Genomic DNA, 23943 nt, shown 5'->3' on the forward strand with positions numbered 1-23943 from the left:
CTTTCTTCATTCAGAAATGGTAAACACATTTCTCCTCTGTCTCTCTCTCACACGCACACACACTATCTCTCCCACTTATTTATATGTTTTTTTAATACAGAACTATCTGGTTGAAATATATCTACATTCGCACATTCACTTTTCTTCATCTTCTTCGTATATAATATTTATATAAATAAAAACAAAGATTTTAAAAATAGTTACAATTTTACGTTGTTTTTTTTTTCGTCTTCATATTAATTTTAAAAGACAAAAATGTGGAATTGTATTTGTTGAATAGGAAATAATACACAGCAATAACGAAACACCTATTGTTGAAAATGTTTATGTAAAGAAGAAACAAATACATTTTTTTCTTATTTTGTTTCACTGGAAAAGTCACTTATAGTGTTTCTTTCCTCTTCCACTTGTTTTATTCATTTTAAAGCTAACACACACAAACATGCTTAATCTTGGTAAAACCACTGACATGGAATGGCTAATAGCAGCCATAAAAGAAATTATACATCACACTCCACTCGAAGGTCAGCTAAAAATTATTTATTTATTTATTATTTAACTTATTAGTTTTGTTGCTTTTTTAAAATCTATATTGATATTTCCTTGAGTCTTTGTGGTATACTTAGTTGGAAGGTCACTAGAAGATTATTTGTACAAAAATCGTATACTGACAGTGAGTTGTAAGTTACCTCACTGGGAACAATATGATATTTAAGAATTATTTACTTCCCCTTGGCTAAAAAATTAGCCCTCGTCACAATCTTATACTTTATAGAGGTATTTTACGTAAAATTAAGTATTTTTCCTGCATAACCCGTAAGCAAACAAAGTATTTCTGTGTATTACTCACAAAATGCGGTTATTAATAAAGTTCTTGTGTTCTCTCTTTGTTTTGTCATTGTATTCTATTACTACAGAAACTTTAAAATGGCATTTATACATGGAATGAATTAGATGAACAAGCGAGAATTGTTTTCGTGGATGATCCTAAAGTATAAGATTAGAACATACTTTGAAAAATTCCTGAGGGAAAAAAATGTTTACCTCTCTTATGAAAGATTCTGTATAGAGTTTATATCTGTATAGACATCAACATTCACCATCTTTAAGGATAATGAGTGAAATGTAAACATATGTACTAATATATACATACAATGAAACATATTTACATAGATATTTGCCCCTCTGCTTTAGAAAATAAAAGTGTGAAAAGAAACACTTTAGTATATATATATATGTATATTTGTTACCTCCAGCCCTTAGAAAATCTAAAATTATTAGAAAAATGCGTAGATTTATTATTTGTTTAAATTAAATGTGTTCTAGACTTTTTGACAGACAGCATATTAATAAATTAACAATATTTGTATGCCCTGAAATTTCGATTGTGTGTTTTTTGTGCCTTTTAAATATCATAAACATTTAAATATTGCGTCATAAGCTACTGCCTTGATTTAGCTCAGAATGCCATTATTGCTACCTATATAATAATTAAAGAAATAAATTAGTATTAAGCTTTCAATAATGTTCAATATTTATCTTTAGACCTTGAACTAATTTATTGGGCTATAAATTTAAATTAGCACATGCACTGAAACATTACTGAGTGAATCAACTCTCTCTGTAATCAATTAACAGTTTTGACAGGTAAAAACATTTAATAAAAAATGATGCTTCAGTTCAAGTGTATTTCAGCAGCGTATGCAGTAAGTAAGAAACAAATACCCGTATATTACTGTTACTTATTTGCAAATTTATTCCTTAACCATACCCGTTAACAAAACCTTAATGCAGTGCCCGATTTATGAATTATTTAGTGACGGGATGAGCAGAAAGAGTCACAAAGTAGAAATACTGTTTTAGATATCAGTATTAGAAAAATTTTCAAGGAAAAAAGGATATACCAACCATTCCTATACTACAAATCGAACACTGCTTATGTGTAATCTTACCTTCTTATTTGTTTCTATTTTTCTTTCCTGGAAACAAAGAAAAAGTAAAGAACCTGAGGAACTAATTTGCGTACAACTGTCAACAAAAGGGTATTCCTCCTCCATACATATTTGTTTGTTGATAATTTCGAAATGAAATAGTTTATTTCAGTTTAATTTTCGGTCATTTACAAAGAGTGACTTCTTACGCGAATAAGAAAACCCTTCTCAATTTGTTTCATTTGTTCCGAAGTTACTGAGAAAGAAATATGTATGCCGGAGAGGAATATACACCCTTGCTGGATACTGTATAGCGTTGAAAAATTACATTGTTGCATTGTTATGAGGCAGATTATTATTTAGTGATCTACTTACGAACTTTGAAGAAATGTTCTTTGTAGCTTGAGAATAATATAGCGTGTGATTTTAATTTCTTTAATTGTAAATTATATTAGAGTCTTATGGACACTTCAGCAAGATACCACCCGTTTATAATAAAATTCCTTAAAAACCAAGTTGTTCCCAGTGAAGTTCATTACAGCAGGTTTGAAGCTTTACAAAAAAAAATCCTTTGGTTGTTTGTTGATTGGGCATGTTATCTCATTGGTTCATGGCTTCGTTCAGTGAGTGATTTGATGGCGTGTACACACTAGATGCTAGCAGTTGGCTTATCTGAAGACGGACATGGTGGCACTGTGCTCAAAGGCTCGCCTCCGAAGTGATGCTATGCTGTTTCCACGCCACATGTCTTCAGTTGATTGCGTCACTCCCGTCATGCCCATAGAACACTGGATCTGAGGAGGAGAGGAGGATCCCGCGTTAGGTGGCGTAGACGAACTCAACCCACTGGAATTCAAGGGGTTACCTGTCCAGTAAAGGCCAGGTGTCAGTGAGAGATGCCTTCTAAAGCGAGGTTAAGAAAGCTTACTACCAGAATTCAAAAGGAGTAGGAGAAGGACATTTCTAGAAGTGCACCTATGAAGCAGGATACGTAGAACCCCTTCCAAAATACAAACTTATATTTGATTATACTGGTTAGTAATTATTCGAATTTTAAGAAACACTACATATTTTATTATAATTATTATTAGTTCGAGAAAATGTTAGTTAACTGTCCCATTACCACATACCCAAGACCATAATAGAATAGTTAAAATTTGCTAATTTAGAACATTTTTTTTCTTCAAGGTTAATAGTTTAGTAAAGGTTCTTTAAAACTGTCTATACTGTTTCTGATAATAACAATGCTATTACAAACGATATTACAAATTTAAGGAACAAATAATCGAGAGAACGCACAAATTCAAGAGTTAGTGGCAGTAGATTAAATAATAAAACATTTAAAATATACTACAGCCAAGTAGACGCGACAAATGTTATTAATATTTCTTACTTTAATACTTGATACAATCGTTAATTATTATGACTGAATTAGACATGTTCAGTTCTCAGATTCTCATCACATTTGTAGAATAGAACAGTAATATGTTAACTGTCATTTTTATTGGTGTTAATGTGATAATATTAAAGTGTTATTAAAATATCTATTATTTTCGGTGAGGTAGTAATTATTCATATTATAGTAGTTGAACACATATTGAAGATGGCATCAGTTAATATTGTATCTATCAGGTAATAATAATAATAATAATAATAATAATAATAATAAATACAGATGAACATATCATCTAAGGAATATATTAGTATGGGATAAAATAGCTTACAGTGTAAACCTTCAACACAAATATTTCCTGTCCCTGTGGATAATTAAATTAGGTAAATCAGTATATATTCCATACTGCCTTTGTTCCTATCTCCATACGCTATCACTATCTTTTTAGAAATATTTCTTCCCTTTTTACATTTTGAGAAAGTCATTGTTTTGAAAGTAAGAAAATTTCAAGTTTATTAAAACAATGTAATTTACTTGGAATAGCATAGGTGCACTTCTAATGTTATGGGACTCTCGTAAATCCATGGCTCATGATTAAGGTTAAGAAATTTCGGGTCTTTGTGATATTCTACAATTTAGGATAATGCAATTTTACAATATCTAAATAATGAAAGTCGTCACAACCATTATCAGTAATATTTTTAAATATATATTTTATGCTTTGTATATGTTTTAATACTTTTATTATTGCAAAGTAAACAAATAGAAAAACATTAACAACCCGAAAAAATATTAACCTTATCAAGGCACGACTAATTTCATTAGTTCAGTTTAAAAATGTGAATATACCCTTTACCTTGCGATAGAGGAACAAGAAACCAAGACCATTGTTATACAGGTATAAAGGAAGTATGCATTGCATTTTGCAGCAATTTATGCATTAGTAAAAATGAATGAAATATATTAATGTAAGTTGTATTGAAATAGAAGAGACCTCTGATTTTTCAGGTTTCACTTCAACATACATATAATCAATTAATATGCTTATTACTCATCTTCTTTTACATAATATTATTGTATTTTGAACAATTATACAAGGTGTTAATGAACCATAACGACAAACTGTAAGAGGTGATTCCTCACATCAAAATAAGAGAAAAAGTTCAAATGGACCTATGGCGAAAAGTGCATAGTTTCAGAGCTAGGGTTGTCCAAAATCGCGAAAAAGAAAATTTCAATAAGCCCTATTTCGAATTCCACAAACTGTGAATGATGGTTTTTATCAGTGTAAAGGAAGCCACGCATACACAATCCAAAAGTGCATATTTCATCAGTTGTCAATAGGAGTAAAGGATATTTCCTACAGGGTGTAATTCTCAGATATATATTCAATAGAGTTTTCAAATATACCCTGATTTCAAGAAGGTCCAAAGTAGGCAGGAGGTAAACCTTGACAAGAATAGACATTCAGTGCTTCGGTGGGAAGGCAGAAGTGTTAGAAACCGGTAGCTCCATGATTCTTTCTGTCGTCACGGTATATTTTACGTTTTCTTCAATTCTAAGCGTGAAAGAAAACATCGCACCATGCATTTTCCCGAGTACGAGAGACCGTGCTGCTGACGATCCTTAACACTTCTGACATCACGCCAAAGGACTCCGTGTTCACTGCTATCAAGGCTTATCGTTTGCCTACTTTGGACCAATCATAAAGTCAGAGCATATCTCAAAATGCGGTTGATGGCATGTCTCGGAACTTCACCCTGCAGGGAATAATCCGTACACCTATTGAACGTTAATGAAATATGCATTTTTGGATTACGTATGCGTGACTTCCTTTACGCTGATAAGGACCACCACCTACAGTCTCTCAAATTCGAAAAAGGGTCTCTTTAATTTTTTATTTTTATTTTGGACAACCCTAGCTCTGAAGCTATGCACTTTTCGCCATATATCCATATGAACTTTTTCTCTTATTTTGATGTGAGGAATCACCTCTTAAAGTTTGTTGGTATAGTTCATTAACACCCTGTATAAGACATGTAAAAGCCAGCATATTTTGAAGATAATTACTATGAAGAATAGACCTAAACTCTCTTTTCTTATTCAAATTTCCGAAGTTGTAAAGCTGGAGAAACTAAGAAATTATGAAAAAAGTGGAAACGTGTTCTTTTACTATTGGAGTGTTTTTTGTTTTTTTTTTTTTAAATTCACAACACATCCTCGACTTTAAGAGTTACCTGATTCATGGGTAAGTAAGATCTTCAATACAAGTTATGAAATTTACTCCGAAGTTTGTCTTAGTGTTAAGAATTTTTGGTGTTATAGGAGAAGGTCAGTACTTCTATCCTTTTTTTCTTTTGATGACATATTTTGAGCATACTTTTATAAGTTTTATTTCATATAAATTGAGATCTTTTTCTAAAAAAGAAAAGTATCTGGACTATTTCACAAACATTTGTTATGACAACCTTGGAGTGTTACCAACATCATATTTTGAGTAATTTTATTTCATTATCTTGGCTACTCAATACTTTTGTGTTTGTTTGTTTGTTTTCTTTGTTCTTTTTGAAAAACATACATTCAAATTTCAAAGTGGATGAACTGTTGTTAATAATGCACTTATAGTTCCACTCAAAAATATTCTTTTAGATTTGCTCATAAAAATTTTAGGGCTTCCTATTCAAGAAATTTGAATGTACTTAATGGTGAACAATAAATGAAGGAATATTCTCTACAACATGTTCAAGTATTATTGAAGACAGTCAGTATTTCATTAGACACAATTATTCATTTCTACAGCTTTCCCTCTCGGCATATGAGACCAGAGTTCGACTCTCAGTTGGTGCTCATTGATTCGTCACGTTAAGATGTAGATGGTAAAAAGGAAACTAAATTTCAACCAAATCAACGAACTATAGCTTCCTACAAATCTTGGAATACCTTTTATTTGGTTCTTATATGATGCCAATTTATTCACAAAATTCCTAGATTTGAGAAGAACAATATTCATTAATGTATTAACTTTGTCATCGTTGATTCACTGTTTTCAAACTTAGTCATGATAATCAAACGACATACTAATACGGGGTCGTATTTCGACTGTCTTTATCTCCAAATTATGCTGGCTATATCAATTTTCTAATAAAATATGCTAATCCTGGGTTCTTCACTCAATTTGTTAGTGTTAATTTATGATAAACACTTACGCAATATCGTTCCGAAAATTTTTGGGATAATATGAATGAATATTAAATATTGAAATCCATCAAAAGTATTAGAAAAAAGAGTACAATATATACAGGGTAACAAATATACAGGGTGTTTCAAAACAACACTGACAACTTTTGGGAGGTGATTCCTGATACCAAGATAAGACAAAAAGTATAGACCAACCTGGGTGCACAAACGCTTCCTTTCGGAGTTATAGACTGCCGAAAACATGAAAAAGTGAAGTTTGAAAGTTCATAGCTCCGAAACTATGGGGTCTACCGTAGTCGGATCAAAACTTCACTTAGAAACTAATATGTGCCCTATCAAAAAATACATGTTTCAGAATTCTGCGATACTCATGCAACAACTTTTATAGAGGGAGTTTGGCTAAGGGCATATAATTTGAAGCACTTGCCAACTCCCTCTGTAAAAACTGTTGCAGAACTACCGCAGGATTTTGAAACATGGATATTTGGATAGGGCACATACTAGTTTCTAAATAAAGTCTTGACCCGACTAGGGTGTGTCCCATAGTATTTGAGCTATGGACCTTTAAAGTTTATTTTTTCATATTTTCGGCAGCCTATAACTCCGAATGGAAGCATTTGTGCACCTAGGTTGGTCTATACTTTTTGCCTTATCTTGATGTCAGGAATCACCTCCCAAACGTTATCGGTGTTGTTTTGAAACACCCTGTATACATATACAAAATTTACAAATAAATATTTTTCAATTCAGAATTTAAGTATAATAGGCGTAAGTTGAAATGAAACCATTTAACTACCTAGAAAGAAATTTTCTAGCGAATGAAGCCATGAGGAAGTTTGGCGCTCTTTCTATAACATCTTATTATAGCTAAAGTAAATAAACAAAACACTTTTTATTTTATGAACTGTAAATATAGAAAGAGAATTTAATATTTTTAGAATTCTGAAAATATAGAACTTACTTGTGCACAGTCATATTAAAAGGTAATTTAATGCTCAAATTAGTAAAACATTACTAAAATACTTATTGTCAATTATGTGATCCACAATATTAATACATTTATATTATAATTAGACAGTCTAGCATAGTTTTAGTTAACTGACTTAGAACACAATCCGAAGTTGATTCTTCAAAAAATGACTGCACACTTGTAAAGTGTATTTAATATTATTGTTACTAAAACTACAATTGAAAACTTGTTTCTTAAATAATAACGGAGTTTTCAGAAACATATTTCTTATCACAAATTTCAAGTTACTACTAAGCTATAGGAAGTTCTTTTAAATTACGACTAACATAAAAACCAAAGACAAAATATTTAGCATTAACTTACACAACTTAAATTAAAAAAGAATGTTGAACTTTGTAAACTAAAATGTCGATGACATTTCCAATCAGGATTCAAAGTTTGTTTCTACAAATTGACTATAGTGTTCATGGTTTAATTTTTGTGTTCCTTCTTGAATCAAGATAGAATTAATCCTATATTAAACACTTTTCTAAATTTCTCGCTAGTAGCGTAACATTTCAATGGTAACGTAAGGTACGATAGAATGAGAATAGAGCTTCCTTCACCGTTATAAAATCTGGCATTTACCTAATGTGGTTTTAAACTGTGATATAAAGAATATCACAGTTTTGGCTTTATAGTGGCTTAGTAATTAACAAACAATTTAATATGTTTTTTGAATTATTGTTGAAAAAGTTATTGGTTACTAAAGAAATCTGTTACCAAAAAAACATACTCAATTTAATGTTTCCGTGATACTGAATGTGATGTTTTATCGGCCACGAGGAGGCGCTAAAATCATGTTTGTAAATGCAACGTAAATCCATAGATAGTAATCTGGTGAAAACTGGAAAAGATAGAAGTCGAAGTAGGAAGAGAAATCATAAATCGCATGATCGGTTCTCAATCATGGAAGTTTAAATTAGTCTTTTTCACTTCATGTCTAGTAAATTTGAGAAGTAAGTATAGTAACAATTGCCTTCCCAGTAAGTACATTAGTATTAATTTTTGAAAGTGTAAAATTGTGTCTTCTTTCAGTTCAAATATAGATCAGTTTATATAACTTAACAATAGGAATGGCCAATTTCGGCATTTTTACTTTCCGAAATCCAGAAAGTAAAATCGGAAAAATTCCGGAATTCGGACAAATTCCGATGTCGGAAAATTCCAGAACTTTCTAAATTCCGGAATTTTTCCGAATTCCTGCTTTTTTCCGAAATCCGGGTTCCGTAAAATTTTGGCCATCCCTACTTTACATATATTTAAATTCTCGTTTAATTCACGATTCCTTCTCTCTCCAACACTCTTACCAACCAATCTATTTCATTAGTTTCGCCTTACTCTATTAGTCTCCATAGTTTCAACTTTGCAACACCATCGCATAATTGCATTGCAGTATATCGCACGCCTGGACGCTGTACTACTACTTTTCAGTCTAGTTTTTCTTCTCTCTCTAGTTTTAACCTTCCTTATCTGATGAAGCAATAGCGAAGTGCTAACGTGTTTTGAAAGAACGTTCTTGCCATTTTCTGGTAAGTGATTATTTTGCATGTCCGCTTCAGAATTCCTTTGTTTCAATTACATGCTTAGAAATTTATTTATAAACACCAGCTGGATGAATAGTAAAAGTAAATAGGAGCAGAAGTAACTAGTAAAATACAATGTCGAATAATGAAGAACAGCAAAAAGAGAGATGAGTGGAGATAGGGGATAGAGTTAGTAAAGGGAAAATGAAATAATGTAAATAAACAAGTAGGAACAAATAAACAATAAAATGAAAAGCAGAACAGTAGAAATAATAATAATAAAAAAGCTATCAGTCCTATATAAGTTCTGTCTTAATTGCTGACCGTAGAACAAGATATGACCTTCTTCTTTAGCATAATTCTTTCCTTCAATCCTGCGTATACTTTGTCGAAGAATCTTCCGAGGCTTGAAAGCTGAATATCTGTAGTAACTTCACTAGAACTGTATTTCAATCATATAAGTATAATTTGTTTTCATGTAAATATAATTTATTTCTATGTTTTCAGTTCATTAAATTCATATTGTTTTCAAAACATAAGGAATGTTAAATTTATATATTAGAAACTCATATTTATGAAACAAAAGAGAATGGAAGAAATCATAAAATCAGAATGTTAATATTCTTGTTTATTCGATTAGAAATTTTTCATTCTATAAGTGAATGATATAAAAGTAGTAGTCGTCTATAGTCATTTATAGCGTTCACTTCTGTTTCCCGAACATAGAAGGCCATAGAATTAACGTCAAGGTGTATACGAAGTGTGTGTGGTGGAGAGGGGAAGTAATTAACTTAAGAGGTGTGAAACTAGAAATTTAATAATATTATAATACATACGCGTGTTTCCTCACTTCTGCATGCGTACAAGTGGAAGTACTATCTGTATGTACACCTGTTTGTAAGTCTAGCATTCCCGCACCGACTGGTGTGGAGAATATGAGAATTAAATTGGTCAATGGTGTAGTTTTGTGGGGAGAGGAAATGAAAATCTGGAACGTACGAGGTCAGGGGTTGTAAATACAAATAATACATAGTATAGATAAGTGAATACAACATTATGAAATAAAGTAAAATATAATAGTAGTTCGCAGTGGTACACAACTCAATTTACCACAAAGACATGAATGACAACGCCTCCAGGACGAAGTAGTCGTGGTCTAATGTTTAAAGCGGCAGACTACAAATCCTGAGGACCATAGTTTAAATCCACTCAAAATATTCTTTCAGTTTTTTTAATGATTATTTTAACATAATTCTTCATAGACCAAACGTTTTAATATTTTATTCTAAAATAAGGTATAAATTCTATTGTCGTTGACGATATAACTTTGACGATGAAAAACTAATTTTGTATGATCATGGAACAGAAATGTTTAATTAAGGAATAAAAGTAAAGAGAACTACACAATTATTGTCCAGAAACATGTACAGTAAGATTATGCATATTTACAGCATTTCGTCCAAAACATTCTGACAAGCAAAGCCACTAGCACCCCTCGTCCACATGGTAGTCAAAGTTGATAACAGCTCAGTGGTGAAATTGTGGTTGTGCGTCACATGGCCAGAATGCATCTCAAATCGCCAGATCACTTTGTTGTGATCGACGAACTGTTCGCAAATGTTTAATTCAGCATCAGAATGATGGAGTTAAATAGGCCAAATCTTTGCCCGAATTACCTAGGCAGGATGAAACGTCGATAGAATACATCAGGAACAATCTAATACATTATAGATCGGTCTTGTGGGACAAGTCTGTACAGTATGGCTGTTCCCACGAAAGCATCCGGTAAAGACTAAAGACAGCCTGCCTGAGAAACTGTCGCCCTGAAACCAAGATACTGGTCAAGAGGTGCACGAAGCAAGACGATTAGAATGAACCCAGCAGAAAACTGAACTCCCGCAGACAAAATAGATCTGACTACCCATATACCTAGGTATAAAGTGATGAGAAGGTATTCCTGTCCAATCAACGAGGAAGACTCATCTTTTTAGCTCGCGAGGGACAAGATATGTGCCTCAACATGTAGTTTAGACAGTACATTCCGAACGGCTTAAGACACACACTTCTGGGACTACATGACAGCCACTAGCCTAGGAAAACTGATTCCAATACGGGGGCGATAACCATTCATGTTTATATTGATCTCCTGGAGAATCCTGGCTATCATCCCTTCGTGCAAACTTTGTATGTCCACAGGTCTTTTACGCACGACAACAGTGCTTTGCATACATCTAAGCACACCCAGACTTGGCTACAAAAACAACCAAAACTCAACTGTATAGACTGGTCTCCACGGTCACCTAATCTGAACCTAATGAAATATCTTGGGATTTCATGGTACAGGAATGGAGACGGAAGAAACCAGGTGGTTCTAGAAGTCTATACTCTAGTAGTATGGTAGCACTATTGTAATAACTCTGATGACATTTCTGCACTTGTAAACATACAGGAGCGTCTACGTGCCGTAATTGCAGCACGCGTGATTACACCAAATTTTAGTAGGGATGTTTTGTTGTTTTCATCTCTATTGATATAATCATTTATATGGTGCACGGTGGCTGTCCATGTGAGTTTGGTGGTGGTCCCTACTGGTTTATTCCGATGTGATCGTAGGTTTTCTCGGGGTTCTCCAGTTTCATCCCACTTTATCATTTCATCGGTTTATTGCGTTTATTATCGTCTGCCTTAGTCTTAGTTGAATTGCTTGGGACGTTGAACTCAATTCATTTTATTTTTCTTTCACTGTCATTTGTAGGGTTTTGTTTTTCAGTTACTTAATTTTTAGACCAATAACGGTGATGTATGAACACCAGCCTGTTATGAATTCGAACTGCTGGTCTTTGAATTGGTAATCTGTTGCTTTAACGATTAGATTGCGACCACTTTGCACTGAAGGCGTTCTCATTGTCATGAATTTCAATCTGTGCCTCTACTGCTAATCTTCTACGTCATTTTCTATTGTTTCATACATTTTTTCGTATTTCTTTTATGCATTGTCACTTATCTCTAATATGTATAATTTGAACTTACGTCCCTCTTAAACGCGTTTCCTACTTTCATTTCCTTTCTCCACCAAACTACAAATTCGACTGATTTAATTCTCTTTTTCCCCAGACTAGTCGGTGCAATGATGCCGGACTCACAAAAAGGTGTACATTTATTATCTTGATAGATCTCTACTCGTAATGGAAGCAAATCATACATTCTAAAACAAATATGTAAGTACCTATATACATAGCTTATATCTAATATTAGGATCAATGGTTTGGCAGTTTTCATAACAACATCCATTAGTTTAATAGCTAATATTGTGGGTTTCATATAATATTTTGGTAAGTCAAAGAAAAATATGAAACGTATATCATGTTTCTGCTTGGAACAACTTTGGCAAGCTCAAAAGGATTGACAAGTCTACACTTCTATGACCATCCATGAAAGCTACGTCAATTGTGTTTTAAAACTTTACCGTTATACCGAAACATACCAAAATCTAATAGACCCGTATATTTAATCTAGAGCGTTATTCGTAAGAGAGCACATTTCATTGATGTTAATAATAATAATAATAATAATAATAATAATAATAATAATAATAATAATAATAATAATAATAATAATAATAATAATAATAAGTATTCTGCCCTTATTGGCAGGTCACTTGCCACAACTGAGAAGCTTCCATGCACCACGGTCTTCAGCTAATCTTTTTTGTCTTTACGTACGATTTTTCTGTTTTGATACCGTTCATCAGCTGTAGTCTTCTTTGCCCTCTCCATCTTTTTCCAGCCACCACCTCTTCTCAATTACATCCAAAATTGCTTTTTCTCTCTCGTTATTTCTAACATCATCTCATTTGTTTTCGTAAGAGTATATTCCGTTACTGATGCGTATTTATATTTAAGATAAACTTCTACAACAATCACATTAGTAGTGTTTAGCTTATTCTTTAAACTATGATTGCGTTTCTATAGATATATCTGTATATTGCAAACTTGTGGAGATTAATATAGCTTATCTTTTCACATACCCAATCATGAGTCAAGCATACCGTTAATTAAGATCTTTTAAAATGTTTTTGTGAGTGTGGATAAGGATTGTTATCTTCAAGTTATTAACAACACTGTAAGTTTTCAAAAATAATAAGTGATATGTTCAGAAATTTCGGATATAGTTAAATGTAAATTCTTACATGATTCGTATTTCAAAAAAGTTAATTAAAATCGTGTTTAATGAATCTTACAGTTAGTCTTAATTAATATTTAATTAAAAATATGTTTTCATTCTTCGAGATTTTATAAAACATATAACATATTTTGAAAGAAAGTCTCTTCTCTGTTATGCAAATAGATTGATAAATTCAATGCTGATAAGGGATTTTAGTTGTTCGTTCATTACTAGTTTACTAATTATTTGGTCTAGGAATTAATTCGTGCGGTTAGTACGCACACATTGAAGCTGTAGTACAAACACAAAATACATAAATACCTTAAGAAAAATATTGTCCATCGCTAGCCACCACTTTCGCCCATCTGTCAGGCAATGTACGGATTCCGTGGCGAAAGAAGTCCTCATCCTTGGAAGCGATCCAGTCAGAGACCCATATTTCGATATCTTCTGAAGAAGTAAACCGCTGTCCAATCAAATCGTTGTTCATGCAATCGAACAAGTAGTAGTCCGAAGGAGCAACGTCTGGTGAATACGGCGGGTGGGGTAAAACTTCCCATCCGACATTTTCTAAATAGGTTTTGACCGGTTTTGTGACATGTGGGCGAGCGTTATCATGTTGAACAATAAGTTTATCATGTCTGTTCTCCCATTCTGGTCGTGTTCTGGCCAGAGCTTGCTTCAAACGCATTAATTGTCGTCGATAACGTTCTCCATTCATAGTTTCACCCGGTTGCAGCAGCTCATAGTACACCACACCTTTCATATCCCACCATATGCACAGCATAACCTTTGCACAGTGAATATCTCGTTTTGGTTGTGATGGACCTGGTTCACCTGGTTTCACCCAGGCCTTTTTTCGTTTAGGGTTCTCGTAATGGATCCACTTCTCATCACCCGTAATAATTCGATGCAGAAACCCCTTTCTGCTCTGTCGTTGAAGCAGCAATTCGCAAATGGTTTTTCGTCTTTCAACGTCTCTGTCTTTCAATTCATGTGGAACCCAATGTGACATCTTTTGAATCATTCCCATGGCTTTCAAGCGTTTGGAGACTGTTGTTTGATCAACGCCTAATGCTGCTGCAAGTTGTTCCTGCGTTTGACACGAATCCTGCTCGAGCAACGCTGTCAATTCTTCGTCTTGAAATTTTTTTGGCTGTCCAGCTCGCTCTTGGTCTGCCAAGCCTAAATCACCACTTCTAAACCGTGCAAACCACTTCTGACACGTTCGCTCAGCTAGAGCATGGTCACCATACACTTCCACCAAAATACGATGACTTTCAGTCGCGCTTTTCTGCATGTTAAAGTAATGCAGCAGGACACCCCGCAAAAACACTTTATCAGGCACAAATTGCGCCATGTTCACTTAACTACAAACTGGTGTTGTTGACGCTTTAATCCACTGCCCTATACTACGAACGATACGCGATGACAGGGGTTTGCAACACATGTGTGGATACACGGAACTGTGGGACGCTCCGTTCGTTGCGCCATCTCTTGTCCACCCGCACGAATTAATTCCTAGACCATTATAAGGTCCTAACTGACTTATTCCAATATCATTGTATGTTGAGTCATTGATATATGTTTATTCGTAGCATTACCCTCTTAACACTCAATAAACAGTAGACTTCTAAATATACATATCCTCAAAGTATAATTATAAATATAATGCTTAAAAGTTTCAAATCATAAAATCTCTTATTATTGCTGCTACCAGTCAACTCCTCTGAACGACCGAACATCAATTACCCTATACTGTTTTCTTCTATCTACTAAAACGTGATCAATTAGATAGTTTTTTTCATCTCGTGAGGTCCAAGTATATTTATGAACGTCGCGATGTGGAAATTTTGTACACTTCATGATAATATTTTTGGATGTTGCGAAGTTCACGAGTCTAACGTCGTTGTCATTACTTTCCTTTTGCAAACTTTCATTTCCTATAACGTTTATCGGTTTGACAGTATATTATCCTTCTACCTTCGTATTGAAATCCGCTAATAGAATTTTTCGTATAGTATCGCGGGAGTTGGTCAAATATTCTCAACTACTTCGTAAAAATGGTCTTTAATATCGTCATTCTTATCATCATTTGGATGTGTACGTTTAGAACAATAATATCACACCACCAGCCCTAAGAGTAAGAAAATAAAATCCATCATTAACAAATTCAACCTGTTTAATTGCTGATATTATTCGTTCGTGAACGAAAAACCTTCTTCCTAGTTGGTAATTGTTATTTCCTTCCCCATAAAAAAAGCGTAAAATTTCCGGACTTTACTGCTCTTTTTCTTTCCCATCTAACTTCCTGAACTCTAGATCCATCCTATATTTCTCTAACTCAGTCGTTACGGATTTTAACGCACCTGCCCTATAAGGACTTCTTGTATTCCATGTTGCAACTCTCATATCCATTTTACTTTGTTGAGGTCGTGCCAAGTTATCAGTCCTGGTTCGAGGCTTCTGTGAATATTTCTAAACAGTGACTTTTTTAACAGGATGAAGTTGTTAGCGTCATGCCAAATTCCCAAGCTGGAGGGTCATTCCTTGTCATCTGTTCACGACTGCTTATTCAACATATTCGCAGGTAACCTCTATATTTAGAGGACTTCTCGATCTGCAACCTGAGGACGCACCATGCCGTTGTACAGGAAGCCACCATATATGATATATATACAAGGTTATTAAAAAGGAAGGAGCAGATTTAGAACATTTATTTCTAATGAACGATAGACTGAGACACATTCGATACATCACTGGGTAGAGGAAAGTTCCAAATTTTATTTTATGTATTTAACATGAGCATCATTTGTTATTTGACAAACGTCGAATTGGCTGTGCATTTCTTGCCACACAGGAATTAACTGGTTTCTGGTTATTGAACTCACTGTTGTAACAATTTGATCTCGCATATCTTGAAGAGTAGCAAGCATAAGTGACATACGCGCTATCTTTCATGTACCCCCACAAATAAAAGTCGCAAGGGGTAAGATCTGGTGTCTTTGGAGGCGACTTAAAATGAACAAGATCATGATGCCCACCTCTTCCAATCCATCGTGCTGGAATTTTGTCATTCAGATACTGTCGTGTCGTACTGTTGTTTCCTCCATTAGTAAAAGGGGTTATAAACTTTGTTGACAGAAATGGCACGAAATACATTCAGGTTTTGAGAGTCTCTTTCATGTTGGATGACTACGTCGGGATTTTCAGTTCCTCAAATTCTGACATTGTGGGGATACAATTTAGCAGAGAAAAGAAATATTGATTCTTCGGGGGGGGGGGGGAGAATTAGCCTTTCAGAGAAAGTGTCATCTCTCAAATCTTGCAAAATTGTAGTGCAAATTTTCCATGATCTCCACGATGCAATGCAATTATACGGCTTGAGATGCAGACGTCTTTGAAACACACGCCATACCATTGGTTGCGAAAGTCCAAGTTCTCAGTTTGTAAATTTTCTATGGATGCGTTCGATAGCAGTTCAAGCACGCTAAACATTTTCATCTTCCTCTCGATATGCAACGATTTTCTACGAATTCCTTGCACAGCCCGCAGCAAAAAACCTGCAACATGAGCATGTAAGTTTATTGTGTAGTCTTTTGCTCCAAAATAAGTGTGCAAGGGAGGACGCCGAGGTTTCTCCTGGCGTGATTCGTGCCACTTAGACGTGTTGTTGATTCCCTGCGCTCACAGTAGATTCAGGAGTAGTTTCACAATAAACTTACATGCTCATGTTGCAGGTTTGTTGCTGCAGACTGTACCAATTGTAAATCTGTTAAATGAGAAGGCGGTTCCTGTTGAACTTACGACGAAATACACGCTGCACTGCAACAATGAATTCATTCTTTGGATACTGCAGCACACAAAATTACTTCTCTTTGGGTATAGCCATTTTCTCGTAAACAAATCAGCGCTGCTGTAGGCATTGAACGGAACTAATAGATGTACGTTTAAAACTTTGAACTTTTCTCTATCTAGTGATGTATAATATGTATCTGTATCTATCGTCGTTTGTTACAAATAAATATTTTAAATCTATTCCTTCTTTAAAATTAGAAACATCAAACAGATGAACTACGGTCATTTCTAGTACCAAGATTAGTATGTAAAAGATATGAAAGACAATTTAATTTCTTTTAATATTTCACTTCAATAATGTGTATAGATAAATATCAATAACCTTTGCTATCTTTTTTTTTTTTCTATCACCTTCCCAACTAATATTTTTTACAGTCTTTCTCGATAACTGACTCGGTAAAAGAAAACTGTAATTGGTAAGATATGGTACTGAAAATTCTACGAAAGAGTTTCGTAATTATTATATCCTATTATAATTTATTCCTAACTTTGAATACTTTTCGAACTTCTCTGCAATGACAAATAATTTCGTATTACTTACAAAGTAATATGTATTGAATAATAACCGTTGAGATGTTCCTTAGTGTCAAAAAAAAAAAAAATGCTAATCAATTGTTACATCATAAGTTTATTAACAGTGTTCAATACTTATGTCATCTCTTATTTTTAGCCCATTGATTTTATATGAGAGATTATTTTCCTGTTTTTCTTTGAAATTAACTTGGAATTTTAATGGTTTGATTTTATTGATTTATTCTTTTAAATCTATTAAAATGTTCCTTCTTCTGTGGAAATCAAACTTCGTTATATTTATTTTTTTTTTTAATTATCAAATTTAAGTAGTATAAAATGTATAAATAATGTAAATTCATTTTAAAGATGCAAGGGATATTTCACTAGACTTGAAGAAGAAATCAACCAAATTGCAATGTGTAAATGAAAATTCCCTTCTACTTGAAGAAGAAAAAAACAACAGAAATAATTTTCTATATGAATCAATGAACTTAAAAACAAACATGGAATAAGTATTCAGACACCGTAAATAAAACAGCACTCACGAGAGACAAATGAGTAAAGAAAGAAAGAAAGCAAACTTGTAAGATTATTATTTAGTTTCCTGAACATTTTGAAAGAAGAAAAAAAAAAAAAGAGCGCGGTCACTCGATTTGTAATTTGCGCCATTTGTACGGTAAGGTGATGCCAACAAAAAAAAAAAAAAAAGGAAAAAGAGACAGTGCGACAATTGACAGTTTAGGATTATTAAAAAATGGAGCGCTTACACGAAAGAACAACGCGTTTCCATTGGTGAGCAATATTTTAAAAATAATGATTTAGCAGCTACAGTTTGTAACTTTCGTACAAAATATGGTCGGAATGGTGGTTTAATTTCATTAACTGTGAAAAGATTAATTTTTTAAAAAATAGGGTGACTGGATGAATTTATGATCTTAAACACTCTGTCTTTCCTTCAATCTATCGTTCAAAAAAAAAAAAAAAAAAAAAAAAAAAAAAACTAAGCAGTTTGTGAGAGTCGGATTTTGGACTGGAGGCATTATCCTACTATTCTTATTAGAAGATACGGCCGGTAAGGCACTAACAGTTAATGCTGATCGCTATCGCGACATGATAAACCAGTTTTTTGTGCCTAAATTGCAAGATATGGATGTGAACGACGTGTGGTTTCAACAAGACGATGCCACATGCTATACAGCCCGAGAAAAAATTCAATTACTGTATGAGTCATTTCCTGGTCGTGTAATTTCCCCTTTTTGCTGATCAGAATTGGCCGCTCAGATGATACAATTTAACGCCGTTAAGCTTTTTCTTCTTTGTTTGTTTTTAAGTCTAAGGTTTATTGCAACAAGCCCACGACAACCTACACCTTGAAGGAGGAAATTGAGCGCTGTATTAACGAAATTCAGCTACATTATGGGAAATGGTCATGGAACGTAATATGTAGGAAAGCCGTGGAGGCCATTTACCCGATATGCTATTTCATACATAACTATACTGTATACTTTAAGAATCAATAAAAAAGAATAGATTTTTAATTATAAACCTCTACTTTCTATCGAAATTACTTCTTGCGTAAATTATGGAACATCCGGACTTAAGATTTTAAAAATAAAAGAATGCAATTGTAAACAATGTGCCTTAAAGAAAATGTGTGTCTAATATAGATTTTTAAAAATTATGAAATAGAAGTGTTAAATTGTGAGGAGAGAAAAGATGAAATTTCCTTTCTAGAGGTCCTTTTTTTAGTAAACTTCAAAAAAGTTACGCAAATGCTTCTTAGAAATTGTAAAATATACACAGCAATAATTTAGAAATTTCATGACAGAAACATTTGTCAGGATCTTTGTTTGTATACTAATATTAAAAGACTAGTACGGTGTGTTCTGAAACATTCCCCTAATTTTTCCCCCTAAAGCTTGTTCTAATTAGTAGTCTTTGCTGAAACTAGCAAAGAATTCCACTCTCTGAGTATTCCACAAATTAGACATTACAGTAGTGGGAAATAAAATACTGTATCTAAAATTTAATTTCAAAAATAAATGAAACAAACAAATAAATAAATAAAGATCTTACAGTAGAAAGATGTCGAGTACGGTGTTGACAGTCAGAAATAGATATCAGAAATTGTACCGACGAAGCTTTAGTAATAAATGAAATTTTAGTTTAATGTCCAACGGTTATACCTTTTAGGCTAAAGGAAACGAAAGCTTTAGTAATAGTATTTCCTCGTATACGTATAGGAAGGTCACTTTTAACAGTAAGTTATGTCTTTGAAAATTATATACTTATATGTAGAAACAGAGAAGGGAGGTTAAGATTAAAAAAAACACAGGTGTTATACATACATATACAGTATATATATATATATATATATATATATATATATATATATATATATATATATATATATATATATATATATATATATATATAATGTGTGTGTGTGTGTGTGTATGTGTGTTTCAATATACTACATGTGTGTTGTTATGTATGTATGTGTACGGATGGAAGAGCGATGGCGAAGACGTTTTGCGGGATAAGTAAACAAACTAGAAACATTACAAGCAACAGAGTTCTTTTCTCTCTCTCTGCATAAACTTGTGTGTAACAGACATGTGTTATTTGCATAGCAGCACCGTGTTGTGAATACATGGATACAAAACACCTTTAAAAACTTTTCACGCCGTGTAGCTTTGACTTGTAGCTGTGAAATTCGTGACTGGACTGGAGGTTGTTTAAGCGAGATACAGTAGTTCGCGGGTTCGTGATATACGACCCACTTAATACATGATAATTAAACGTTGGCTCTTTCTCTCCCTGCTTCCCAGATTCTTTCTATTCTTTCGTGTTAACAGACGTCGTTCCTTTCATAGTTGAGAAAACGACCTCGTTACAAGTAGCCATGGTTGCTTGGTTCAGCTTTTATCAGTTTCCTTTTGGGCTTCATAATCTTCCTTCGCGTTCTTCTTCCTCTTCGGTAGTTTCTTCTTCTTCTTCTTCGTTTCTTGTTTTTGTTTTAACAAAACAATTTCGACATCTTTCTCTTTCTCTCTCGCTGCATGTTACAAGGGACAGTTCACGCATTGCCAGCAACAAAACTGTAGAAGTTTCTTTTAAGTTATTTTTCTTTCAACACTAAATTAGAGGGCTTTACTCAATTAGTTATCACTGTAAATGAAACAAGGTGTTAATGGCGTACTAGTTACTTCAAGGACTGTCTGTCTGTCTGTCTTTCCTTCAAAATATATCCGTCTGTCCGTCGTCACATAAGCTCCTGAGAAAAAAACAATAATAGTGCCGTATTTACAACAGTATAGTTCATTAGTGATAATAGTCAATGTGCAATTGCAAGAATTTTAAACCTTAACAATATAGATATAATGTTGTACGTATATCATTATCATCATTATCGTTAATATGTATGCACACATATTCACATAACACACGTAAAAGACAATGATACAGGATGACAAAGCATGAATTTGAAGATGTGGACAGTAGGCCGAATGAAAGAAGCGATTCCGGAATTACATTGGAAGCAACTTGCAGTCACTAGTAGCTGTATTATAGCCAGTGGTGCTATTCAGCCAGTTTGCACCGGTTCGCTAGAACTGGTTGTTAAAATATTTCGAGTTCACAGAGCCGTTTGTTATACCCAGACATAAGAGTAAATTTTACCCAGGAACAGTAAATTTAAGTTTAATTATCTTTGTTTTTAGAAATTCTTACAGCTACAGGGTTAACATATCTCTCAGAACAAGGTATAAACGTTTATTTCTTAATCTCAAATACTCACAAGTAAACCTTACGTTTGGGTGAATCGAGTTGCTGACTGAGACACATATGAGAAAGTAGTACTAAATGTGATCAGTATTTCAGTGAAGTTGTAGGTGCGAAGCTCCAGGGGTTTAGAAGATACAGCTACCAGAACAACACATGGAAGTACAGAATAGTCTTCATTAAGTTGGAGGTAAAAGCTCTGTAAGACCTCTTGTAACGACAAAAGGTGAATAACAAATATATGGGTACATATTAGGACTAGGGGGAAGTCATATAGTAAGGGTATACCTGACGGCGGCCATCTTAAAATCCGCCATTTTGAATTAAGGTTAAGTTTTTAAAATAGGAATAGGGTCATGTGATACATGATTTAAGGAGCAAATTTAATCAGAAGAACAATGGTGACGTTAATTTTGATTTACTCGCAATTAGTAAAACGATACAGGGAAATTAAATATTGTTGCAGAATATGTATTAATCCTTTACACCACCGTGTAAATTTTGTGTTAATGATAATAATTAAATAAAAAGCATGTGGATAAATATTAGGTCTATGGTAAGAGTTGCCTTGATGGCGGCCATGTTCGAATCCGCCATTTTGAATCAGACAAAAGTTTTAAACAAAACGCATAACATTGACACCTTATTAATAGCAAAGTTTACTATAAATCCAACGGTATAACCATTTTTGCTTTATCATTAACTAGCATTTGTTATCGCACAAACAAGTTGCTAATTTAAGCAAAAATGACCAAAGTGGAATTGAGTCATAATTGAACTTGGGTCTTTCTTCCAGAAAAATCCTCAATTAGTACAATCAATATGTGGTTCAGAAAAGAGTGCATGACTTGCACAAATGCTCTGCTCACAGTGAGAACACCTAACAAAGGCAATCGAGTTACACTTGACACATTTGTCGTTAACAATTCCGTCAAAGCAGTAGCAGTAATTATTATCATTAACACAAAATTTACAAGGTGGGGTAAAGGACTAATACATATTCTGCAACAATATTTAATTTCTCTGTAACTTTTTACCAATTGCGCGTAAATCAAAATTAACGTCACCATTGTTTTTCTGATTAAATTTGCGCCTTAAATCATGTATCACATGACCCTATTCCTATTTTAAAAACTTAACCTTAATTCAAAATGGCGGATTTTAAGATGGCCGCCGTCAGGTATATCCTTACTATATGACTTCCCCTATAGTCCTAATATGTACCCATATATTTGTTATTCACCTTTTGTCGTTACAAGAGGTCTTACAGAGCTTTTACCACCAACTTAATGAAGACTATTCTGTACTTCCATGTGATGTTCTGGTAGCTGTATCTCCTAAACCCCTGGAGCTTCGCACCTACAACTTCACTGAAATACTGACCATATTTAGTACTACTTTCTCATATGTGTCTCAGTCAGCAACTCGATTCACCCAAACGTAAGGTTTACTTGTCAGGCATCAAGAATGAAGACTGGGATCACATGAGTGTAGAGTGTAGTGCTGAAAGTTATTTATATTTGAAACGCATACATACCATTATCAACAATTGTCAAGCCATTGTTGGATTAAGGTCTTTCCAATACTTTTTGACAACCATCTATCTTGGATAATTCGTTTCTGAGATATTCACAGTGATACCTTATTTCGTCACACTACGTTGTATTAGGAGTTGTGTAGGGCCCTACTTGTCACTTGTATCCAGTAAAAGATTTGATTTTGTCTACCTTGTATGGTTTATTTCCTAAGAGAGTTATATCTATTCATCTACTCTCTCTTTTTCTTATATATATATATATATATATATATATATATATATATATATATATATATATATATATATATATATATATATATATATATATATATATATATATACAGAACTGGTTGTTAAAAAATAGCACCACTGGTCATAACCAAGAAATTGCTGTGCAGTACGGACTTCTGCTAATTTCGTTTGTTTTTGTAGTATAAATAATCTATTTTAATACCATTTACATTCCTTCCCCTATATTTCCCGTTACGTCCTTTACACAGTGTAATTCATTCTTAAACAATATTCCAAGTAGTTTCTTTTCTGAATTATGTTATCTTCAACTTGTCCATCTTCACCTTCTTCTTTCTCAAAACTTCCTTTTAGCTTTACGTACATTCTATGCAGCTAATTTTCTCAATTTTTCTCCATACTCCCGTTTGGAACATTTCTATTCGTTTTTCATTGTTTTGATAGTGCCCTGTTTCTGCAGTGTACAGTCTTGTTCAGAAAATCCTGCGCTTTTACCTCTCTTTAATATGACTCTGCCTCACAACTGTGCGTACTCCAGTTCAATGTGTTGGGTTAAATTAAAGATTAATAGCTAAAAGAGGATCTACGTTTCTTTCATGTATTTACTTCCATTTATGCCTAAGACTACAAGACTTTTTAAAGAGAGGTGGATGGCCAGACCTTTGTGAACAAGACTGACGTTACAATCCTTTACAAGATGTGTCTTATGAATTTCTGAAAATTTAGAAACTGACCTCCCGAAATTCTAAAGTTTACAATGGATAAAATGACATTTTAAGTTA

The 23943-nt window shown here is 33.6% G+C and overlaps 1 protein-coding gene across 5 annotated transcripts in view; it reads right to left on the reverse strand.

Annotated features, from left to right (window-relative positions):
- Positions 1-1294: 1294 nt before the first annotated feature.
- The window catches only part of LOC145678327 (homeobox protein orthopedia-like), a 347476-nt gene continuing 324827 nt past the window's right edge, over positions 1295-23943 (reverse strand). For 4 of the 5 annotated variants that reach the window (XM_081748344.1, XM_081748346.1, XM_081748342.1 and 1 more), the window contains one exon: positions 1295-2796. In XM_081748344.1, coding sequence (XP_081604470.1) covers positions 2600-2796 — 197 coding nt within the window. In that variant the 3' untranslated portion in view covers positions 1295-2599. The remainder of the gene's footprint in view (positions 2797-23943) is intronic. The other variant, XM_081748347.1, reaches the window with a different exon arrangement.

The sequence above is a fragment of the Thermobia domestica genome, chromosome 2 (genome assembly GCF_964235325.1).
Source record: "Thermobia domestica chromosome 2, izTheDome1.hap1.1, whole genome shotgun sequence".
Lineage (NCBI taxonomy): Eukaryota > Metazoa > Arthropoda > Insecta > Zygentoma > Lepismatidae > Thermobia > Thermobia domestica.